The 10,533-nt window shown below is 36.5% G+C and overlaps 1 protein-coding gene across 2 annotated transcripts; it reads left to right on the top strand.

Annotated features, from left to right (window-relative positions):
* The first annotated feature begins 1,803 nt into the window (after positions 1 to 1,803).
* On the top strand, positions 1,804 to 9,721 carry LOC311082923 (arrestin domain-containing protein 3-like). 2 transcript variants are annotated; one of them, XM_084114109.1, is made up of 7 exons: positions 1,804 to 2,095; positions 2,318 to 2,359; positions 2,538 to 2,598; positions 7,538 to 7,685; positions 7,900 to 7,996; positions 8,291 to 8,547; positions 9,037 to 9,721. In XM_084114109.1, exons 1-7 carry the CDS (start codon positions 1,831 to 1,833, stop codon positions 9,376 to 9,378), a joined length of 1,212 nt encoding a protein of 403 aa, XP_083970235.1. In that variant the 5' UTR covers positions 1,804 to 1,830; the 3' UTR covers positions 9,379 to 9,721. The 2 variants fall into 2 exon arrangements, with proteins under 2 accessions (XP_083970235.1, XP_083970236.1); XM_084114110.1 differs by lacking the exon at positions 2,318 to 2,359 and having other exon boundaries at positions 1,805 to 2,095.
* Positions 9,722 to 10,533: the final 812 nt, after the last annotated feature.

The following is a 10,533-nucleotide window of genomic DNA, read 5'->3' as shown; positions in this document are numbered from 1 at the left end:
TCGTCCATCTTATTTTACAGTCTATGGCTCCACTACACACACACACACACACACACACTGAAGCACGCGTGATCACGCTCGTGGTGTTTTCAGCGTTTCACTGTATTGAGACATGAGCTAGCCTACTACATGTGGACTTCATCGCAGAGCTGCTATGAGAGTCACTTCACGAGAATTTCACCATTTCATTTGATAAAAGTCATTCATTCGTTTCATATACAAACACATAGAAACTGTAATGTCTTTACGACAACCTGTCAAAATAAAAGTTCATAAAAATGACATGTTGCAACCATCCCCATGTTGCAACTGTCCCGGGTCTCCCCTATGTTATGCAAATCTCAAAGCTAATCAGGCAATATAAGAAGCGTCACGCCCTCAACTAGGGTTGCCAACTTTCTGAAATGGAAATAAGGAAGGGACGCGCCTTGACACGCCCCAAGGAAGAAAATTTTGAAAAATAACTCCTGAAATGATGACTTCTGGTGAATATTGTGGAAACTAATTGATATATTTAGATAAATATATTTAATACATTATAGCATATTATAATACAACTTATTAGGCCTATATTTATAGAATAGCAAAGTAGGCCTAATCAATATACAAGACTGAACCACATAAGTTAAATGTGAAATATAAAGCCTATCATGATCATTTTGCCAACAATGAACCATGGATTTGTTTAGTTTATAATACGTTTTATTTTTAACTTAAACAAATACAACATATAACGTTCAAAACTCATCGTCTTAGACTGCATTTGAAGAAAAATAAACACAACAGTTTTCTGTAGCCTTGTGCAAACTTATTAGACTTCTAGAATGTTCTTTCCAGTGCAAAAAATTATATTTTAAATTTAATTAGACAACATTTTAAGGAGGTGTAGTGCAAATATATTTATATAATTATACTTCCATTATAGTTAACTTTCTTTCCAGTGCAAAACAATAATACATAAAAAAACAGCTAATAAAGAAAATCTAAAATATTGCACTCAAATACTGCATTCAAGCAATACAACACCTGTGTATGCACATGGAAAATCTCACAGAAATAAATAAACCTCCAGACTAAGCACATTGTGCAGCTATTTTTTCCATGTGTACTTTTTTGATTTCTTTACAATGTTAGGCTAAACCTGTACTATCTCTTTTAATATAATCACTTTCTTATCACCTATATTTGAGTTTTAAAAATCCACATGATTACATAGCCTACCATATCAGCCTCTGGAGACGTCTGACGGACAAGGAACCTTGACATCGCTCTTATTGGCCTTGTATTCATTGTCCCTCACGCATTACAACCACGGGTTGGTAGTCATTTTCCCATTCAATTCTATATTTTTGTGCTCTTTTCTTTTTCGCCGGCTGCTCGGAGGTAGTCATTTTTACATTTCCCGCTGTTGTCACTTGTCGTCATCGTTGCTACGATACGTGACTCACAATGACTGAAACGACCAATTAAAAGGGCATTCTCTGATGATGTTCCAAGATGTTAAAAACGCTACGCTGATCATAGACAAACAGAGGGAGAAATTAGTATCTACCGCACCGTCGGTTTTTTTTTTTCTTGTCTTCGTTCATAGTCTGACATATATTAGAAGCTATGTGTCTGTCATGGATTTGCACTGAATTGATTATCAAAAATACGGAACAAAGTGCGTTCCGTATCAGTTCAATACGGAACAAGACTTTTATGTGTAAAATACGGAACGATTCCGTATTATACGGAACGGTTGGCAACCCTACCCTCAACCCCTGCTAACGCTTCACCTACGAGAACGAGAAGACGAGACCGCTTGCTGTGTGTATACATAATAATACAATGTCAAGATCCATCAAAGAGCTTATTCTCCATTACGACCCCATTAATGAAAGCAATATTTTTACTAGTGGGGACATTGTGGAGGGGCGAGTTGTTTTGGAAGTGACCAAAGAAATAAAGGTGGATAAGTTTTTTGTGAAGTTCACGGGAGATGCGGACGTGAGATGGACTGAAAGTTCAGGCGATGACGAAATAACAACCTACAGCGACCATGAGAGATACTTCAAACTAAAGCAATACTTCATTCAAGAGAGCTCGAAAAAAGGTAAGTTGAACAAAATTTTAAAAATGTATTATAAGTAGTAGTACTATGTGTGCATCATTTAAATATATAATAATTTAATGGCAAAATAAATGCTCATAGTGAACTTATAAATCAAAGTAGGGGCACTCCCCCTCTCTCTCTCTCTCTCTCTCTCTCTCTGTGTGTGTGTGTGTGTGTGTGATAAGATTGGGAAATAATAACTGACTTCTTATATTTCTAAAGGACAAAGCGAAATGAACACCACTCTTGTAAGTGGAGAGACTTGTAAGTGATGAGTTTTCATATACATTGCACTAATAAGTAAATGACATAAAACTAAATGACAATGACAGTTGCAGGAAACCTGAAAAGATTGTTTGCTGGCATTTGACTAATTATGCTTGTTGAAAGAGGAACACACAACACTCTTTTAACCCACACTAACATGCCTTCTGTTTCACAGATGGACCAGTGATTAGACCAGGAAGTCATGTTTTTCCATTCAGTTTTCAGCTTCCTCAACAGTGAGTGATAAAACACAATCTATGGTACTTCAATGGTAGTTGTTCTTTATTGTGTAAATATGTGAACAGTTAAAAATAATAGGCGATAAACACAATATAAAGAAGAACATAAAGCATATAAATATTAAGGGTCATTCCGTGCCATATACCAAATTTCGGAAACTTTCCCAGCTTAAAGTTTTGATTTGGTTAGTATTTTTTTCTTAAGACAAACAAATACAGGGTTCCCACGCTTCTTGAAAGTACTTTAACTAAATTTTGTTAGAATAGCATGGTGCTATTTAAAAAATTGGCCTTTATGCGCTGCGAAAGCAAGAATGAAACGGCGCTACTGATGAAGAAGCGCCGTGAGCGCATGGATCGTGATGCGAGCTCTGCATGATAAACCTGTGAGAAGCGTGGAGCTGTTTAACTCAGTCAGTGCCAGGGAAATTAAGAAATCATTTCATATTTAAATATTGAATAAGAAATTATTTATGAAATTGTACATATATTAATGCCACTTTTGATGCCGCTTCTGTGTCCCCTCTGCACTGCAAAGATGGATTTTGTTAATAATGATTTCATTTGATTGGGAACTGACCTATACTGTTATTATTTCAATTGAATATAATTTGAAAGTTAGAATTTGACATATAAGGCAATGCGAAACATCTAATAAGTTTAGAAAAAATGCCCTTATATAAGGTAAAAAATGCCCCTGAAAATCAATTTAATTAACTTAACCTAAACCAGCCATGGTACCAGCATAAAAACACACTCAGCTAAATATTAGCTAATTATTGTTATCAACAAAACTTTGAACATATTGAGATATTATGTTTTGTCATTGCACACCTCTGATGTACAGTATTAATTTGTATTTCTTCAGGTCTTAAAAGGGTCTTAAAACGCCTTAAATTTTACTTTTAAAAAAAGTGCAGCAACCCTGCATATTCTCCCATATTTTAATATTTTTAATCAAGTAATGGTTCATGAAAAAGAAAACCAGTGTTAAATAAATATTAAAAGCAGGAATGAGAAAGATACAAACTGCATCTCTGGTTCAAACCCACTCTCTCTCGTACACTGTACCAGCCCTCTCTCCTAATTGGATTTTATTGCAGTAATGATATACAGTAGGTCTTTGGAACTGTCCAGATTGGCAGTAACAAACCCTGTATATTGTCTTATTGTATTATTGTCTTAAAAGGTCAAAATAAAAGGTGCTTGAAAAAGTCCTTGAATCTGGTGTTAATGAATGAGGCCTGTAAATAGTGTTGAAAGCCAAAATATTAAATATATGGATGCATATTGACTGTAATCCACTATTTTGTAGAGGGGGTTCAAATGACAATTTTCACCTGAGATTTGGAGCCAGATTACAGGGGGTAAAAATGACTTTAGAAAGATGGCATCATCATTATTATTTTTTTACACAGAGATTGGTAGATCTATTTTTTAAATATGTTCAAATTTTGTTGCATTATATGCCAATTGTAGCAGTTTAAAAATGGGAAAAAGCTCTTGTGTTTTTTGCCCCAAGTTTGCATGCCTGTAACTCAAGTTTTAAAGATTTCTCAATATACTTTTATATTTTGGTGAAAAAACAAACAAGAAGTGCCATTTCCCATTTTTGAACTGTCACTGTTGGCATACAATATCACAAAGATTGCTAAAGTAAACAGATTTTACAAATAGATCTACCAATATTGTGTCTAAACCAAGCGTGCCGCACAAGCCCTGAAAAGTGAAGCCAAAGCGTCTCGATCGCCCACCGGTGACTGGTAATAAGAACCATATAGGGCCTTAAAGGCACACTGTGAAACTTTTCAACCTTCATAATATATTTCCAAGACCCTTGTGATGGTACATCAACTTACAATAGGTTGAATGACACGTCTGCCATAGCCTGACGGGGTCTGTATCGCTTTTACTGGCACTATGTAACTTCGGGGTTCGGGTAGTAACCAGAGCACAAAAAGAACTACAAAATTCGACTGCTTTACGGCATACATCACTTCCCCCACCACTTCGTCAAATTTGGACGTGAGAGGCCAACCAGTGTTTGTTTTCGGCTTTCGTGCGTATGTTTTTGTCATGGGGCTGTTTACACCTGGCCACTTCATGCGTTTTCTCAGATGGGATAGCTATCCGATCGTGAAAAGACCAGGTGTAAATGCCCTCCGAAACGCATTCAAGACGGATTTGAATCCGATCGCTCAAACCACTTCAGGAGGAGGTCTGTGCCGCATTCCAGACGAAACTGGACAAGTGTAAATGCATCTGGTTGTTGAAACCACATGTAAATTGTACTCCTCTCAAAAATGCTAAAAATAAAAACGTGTGAGAGCATGTTATAGGCTATATGTTATTGCCAGATATGACGACGCTACTGGAACACGCATCACCGCAGATGAGCAACTGAGCATAGTCATCAAGAGAACGTGCAAACTATCGCAAATCAAAGTGAAAGTAAGTCGCAGACGCTTAACACACAATCATCATCATTAAAAGTAAAGAAATGAAATGATCTTACCAGGGCTGTTACTGCTCTCTCTTATTGTGGTCTTTGATTTTGAAATTTTAGCTGATGATCAATAAAATGCAGCTCATATCTGTTGCTTTCGGTGACGTGCACTCCATTAAATCTGCATACAGCGCAGGGATTGAAGATCGGATTTAAATCCGTTTCGCAAAAACACATTTATGTGACCAGGTGTAAAAGGGATTTTTTTAAATAAATCAGATAGCTATCCGATCTGAGAAAAGGAGGGGTATTTACGACAGTGCAAGTATTCCATAGCGACTCTAGGGGTCGCTGTTTGACAAAAACACAATTCCTTCACAGTGTGCCTTTAAAATTGAAGATTCCATTGCTTCGGAAAAAGTATTTGTATGGCACTCTAGACAGGTATGTTTTACGTAATATTGTTGAAACGAGATGCATTTCTAGTCTCAACATTATTTGTTCAGATAATCCTCTTTAAAGGGAAAAGACAATAGCTTGTTTGCATATGACGTCACGTCACTGCGTTGCCATGGTGCGAAATGCAGATGGAGGGCAGGAAGTGTTGTGCTATATTTAGGAAGCACTATAACAAACTAAAAATGCCTATGTTTTGCGTCGTTTATGGTTGCTCAAATCGATCAAACTTTTCAATTTTGCTTATAGTTTCTATAATTAGCAAAGAGCATTTGTGTTAAATAGGAATACATTGTAATAATGTTAATCAAGCTGACTAAATCACACGACTGTGCAGCAGTTCACATGCACTCACAATAAAAATACAATATAATTTAAAACAAAGACAAGCTCATTATACAAAGGAAATAATATTACATATCTAGACAAATTGGGTTGCTTATAGTTAAAAGAATGTCATGAACGATTTAGGCTAGATGTATTGATTGCATTAGTGCGTGATATTGAAGAGTGCGCGCCTCGAGCGCACGGCTGACATGACAGGAAAGTTTGTGTTTCTGAGTTTTATATTCGGACATATACCGTGACAACATCTCATCTGACAGAGGACTGTGCGGCGCTGCTTGACTGCGTTATTTATAAAACAAATTTAATTGCTGTGAGATTGTTTGCTGTTGCGCGCAAATCCTGGAGAAATCTAGGATAGGCTGAAATCGCTCACGTGGTGCGTCTCTGTGTGAGACAGATTTCATCACCAGTCAAAGACAGCAGCAAAGCCATAGCACAATGAAATAAGGCAACTTATGATTTCGGAGGTTTACAATAGGCTATTGTCCGGTTTCATATTTGTCGTAAAAATTTCAAAATACATTCGGGACTGAAGCCCCTGCAAAATCGGCTGGCCGCCTACTCTGCTTGCAAACCTACGTCTGCGGTCGGGAGGAGCCAAATCGGAAAATGCCCGTGTGTGCAGTGATCACCTCGTCAAAGGTGAATTAATACAACTTATGTGGCTAGTATGTTTGTGTAACGTACCAGTTTCCGAACTTTGTAAAGTCAGAGTAATTGTTTCTTCTTTTCTTTGGGTTTGTAAGTTACCCCTGTAACTGAAGACAAACGTAACATTAAAGGCAAATCTTTCAATTCAGTTAGAAAATCGCTCCTCTTCATAACGTAAAGATCACGTCCAACATATGTTTCGATTTTTTTGTTATATCTTTCTTTTGTAATAGCGTCTAAAGTAGTACAGTACGGACTTTCCTCCATCTCGTCCATTCCGCTCTTCACTTCCTGCCCTCCATTTGAATTTCGCGCGTCATCACAATCACGTGACTGCAAACCACCTATTAAAGGGTTAATTTAGTGATAACAATGAATTAATAAAGCGGTCATTTGCCAGGTTAGTTGTTCATATATTTCTGAAAATATGCGATTTAAAAAGCCCATTTTGAGTCTTGACTCAATTTCGTTATGTAATTTCCAAATACATAACGTTAACAAACTGTTACTGTGGTTATGGGATAGCTTACATTAACGTTACAGCACCTGTTATTGTTGACGTTAGCTCACTTTAACGTTAATAAAAACCTTTTCTACTTTACCTCTCTGGATCTTTGGGGAATCTATGAAATGTTAGTTGATTGGTTGTGCACTGATAGTTGATTCTTAGTTTCCAATTATTTCCAGACATAATGTTAATGCTGTAAAGTATACGGTAGTTGTGCTAACGGTAAAGCCGTTGGTTCAGTCCAAAATGGCGACAGCAGCGCCATCTAGCGATTGTTATCAAAACTACAACGGAGTTTCACCTCTTGGTAGGCCTACATCTATCCTCTTTGCTCCGATGGCACTTCATTCAAAAGTTGTAAAGTATATTATATGCAGGTAGCCTATGCTAACAGTTTTTTGGAATAAATTAAAACTTATCATAGAGTTGCAATTGCTAAAGTGCACATAGGACCATATTATGCACTATAATAATGCTTGTCAGTCTTTTCTGAAAACTAAAAGATGTTTATTTTACCTTAATTTCAGAAATATGCCTCCATCTTTTAAAGGAAAGTATGGCTCAGTTAAGTATGTGTTGATGGTAAAGCTGAAGAGGTCTTGGAGGCCATCATCTTCTACATGTACGGAAATATCATTTTTGCCCAGGAATGATGGGACCAATGATCATTTACTGGTATGAATTATAATACCATGTTTGACTCTTTGGTGTTCATCTTTTGATAAATAGAGAGATTATGTAACTGCTTATACTGTTATCAGAACTCATGTAATGTGATTTAAACCATTTGCTTGTGACCTAGAGCTTATAGAAAATTCTATGTAATTTTAGTTTACTTATTTAAAAAAAAATAAAAAAAAAATGTTTTTGTATACATATATATATACAGCAACCACAATCTGGAACAGAAGACAAGAAGATTAAACTTTTTGGCTCAGGAAAAATGTCAATGACAGTAACAGCGGACAAAACTGGCTATATGCAAGGTGATAATCTATGTATCTCTTAAGCAACTCAAAGCTGCATAAACTAAAGACACTAGCCTGTAATGCCAGTGGCCGGGTTTCCATCAACATGTTTGTATGCACATTTTGAGATACTGCATAAAAATCCTGGATGTAAATATTTCTATTGATATTTATCTCCAATTTCTCTGAATGTGACTACTTTATTCTCCTAAACACACTAAATGAAAACACTGCTTTATCTAGTAATTTTGTATTTGTTTTCCATAGTTGATAAATGTATCTAACTCCTTATAATTCCTTACATTGCTGCAGGTGAAACAATCAGAGTTTCTGTTGCTATTGACAACTCTTCATCTCGTGACGTCAAGCTAAAGTACAGCCTCAAGCAGAAACAGACCTTCATTGCTGGCAGCAGCACTAATGGAGGACTTAAGTATATAGTCAAAGAAACTAAAGATCGCATCCCATCTGGAGAAAAGACTAAATCTGTAGTGGACATAAACCTTCCACGTGACCTGACTGTCACCATTGAAAACTGCAGAATTCTAAAAGTGCAGTATGATCTCAAGGTGCTATTTTATCTTCCTTAGTATTGCTATATTTAAAGTGACAGTTCACCTCCAAATTAAAATTTACTCACCCTCATCATTTTAAACCTGTACAACTTTCTTTCCTTTTTTGGAACACTAAAGAAGATATTTTGAAACCGTTGAAATATTCTTCAAATGTCAGAATATCTTCTTTTGTATTCTGCAGAAGAAATTTAGAATAAAATCTAAATAAATAAAGAATTAAAAATAATACTAATTCTTTCATTTACTCACCATTAAAAGAAAAGAAAATGGAAGTAGTAACTATTCCTTTAATTGTCACAAATTTCTCAAATGCTTTCTAATTTGTGTGGTAAAAGAGACTATAACAACATTGATTTTACAGCATATACAATACTTTCTTACAAAGAGTAAAGCAAAAATAAATAATTTGTTTTCTCTACTTTGTAACTTCGACACATAGTTTCACAGTTTACTTGAACTATTCTGTACATGGTTGTCTTTCAGGTCTATCTGGATGTGTCTTTTGCCTCAGATCCAGAAGTCAAATTCCCTGTGGTTATTCTTCCAGCTGACCAACAATGTCCTCCCTGGCAAGGCCCACCTGGGGGATTCCAGCCATATCCGCCGCCTCAGGCTAACCTTGTGCCCTATCCTGGTGAACAACCACCTCCATATGCAGAACTTTACCCCAATCTGAATGACCCTTCAGCACTGCCCTATCCAGGAGCTGCTGCAGGGCTTTACCCAAATCCAAATGCCATGCTGCCTGTTTTCTATCCGACTCAATCTGCACCAGTTTATGATCCAAATCAAAGAACTAAAGAATCCTCTCCTAATGTGCCTTAGTCTTCACCAGAAAAACTTCTGACTACCACTTCTGATGTCAATTATAACTTCATGGTTTTATCTGCATGAATTCAAGCTTGGTGCCTATTATTGTGCCTCTTTAAACTTAGGACTGTTCTTAATTTTACAAGGAATGTACACTATAAGCTGCAGTTTTTGAGAAGTCAGGTTTATTTGGCCTTTGTAGTTGTAAGGCCCGGCTCGATCGGCCCAATGGAGGCATCCGGTCAGCGGGTGAAGGTCTTTTCTCGTGGCAAAGTAATGATTAAATGAAATACATTTTCTTATATGTATTTTCTCGTTATTTCATCTGACTCCATAAATAAAAAGGTTTTTAATGATATCTGTGCATCATTAAATGTGAGCGAATGTTTGACTATTCTTTTTTAACTCTTTACTGCAAAATAATGTCAGAGTCCATTAGAATAAAATCAAATAATGTCAGAGTCCGTTAGAATAAAATCAAATAATGTTTACAATTTATTATGTCAGGTAAATGTATCATGCCAATTACATAATCAGTTCAAAGATAATCAATACAAAACATCAAAGGCTCTGGAATAAAGAGAAGAGATGTGAACCCAACATTAGGAAATACAGTGAGGAAAATAAGTATTTGAACACCCTGCTATTTTGCAAGTTCTCCCACTTGGAAATCATGGAGGGGTCTGAAATTGTCATCGTAGGTGCATGTCCACTGTGAGAGACATAATCTAAAAAAAAAAATCCAGAAATCACAATGTATGATTTTTTAACTATTTATTTGTATGATACAGCTGCAAATAAGTATTTGAACACCTGTCTATCAGCTAGAATTCTGACCCTCAAAGACCTGTTAGTCTGCCTTTAAAATGTCCACCTCCACTCCATTTATTATCCTAAATTAGATGCACCTGTTTGAGGTCGTTAGCTGCATAAAGACACCTGTCCACCCCATACAATCAGTAAGAATCCAGCTACTAACATGACCAAGACCAAACAGCTGTCCAAAGACACTAGAGACAAAATTGTACACCTCCACAAGGCTGGAAAGGGCTACGGGGAAATTGCCAAGCAGCTTGGTGAAAAAAGGTCCACTGTTGGAGCAATCATTAGAAAATGGAAGAAGCTAAACATGACTGTCAATCTCCCTCGGACTGGGGCTCCATGCAAGAT

The sequence above is a fragment of the Abramis brama genome (genome assembly GCF_963993115.1).
Source record: "Abramis brama genome assembly, chromosome: 5".
NCBI classification, from domain to species: domain Eukaryota; kingdom Metazoa; phylum Chordata; class Actinopteri; order Cypriniformes; family Leuciscidae; genus Abramis; species Abramis brama.
The sequence above is the reverse complement of the archived record's forward strand: the minus strand, read 5'-3'. Positions and strand labels throughout refer to the sequence as shown.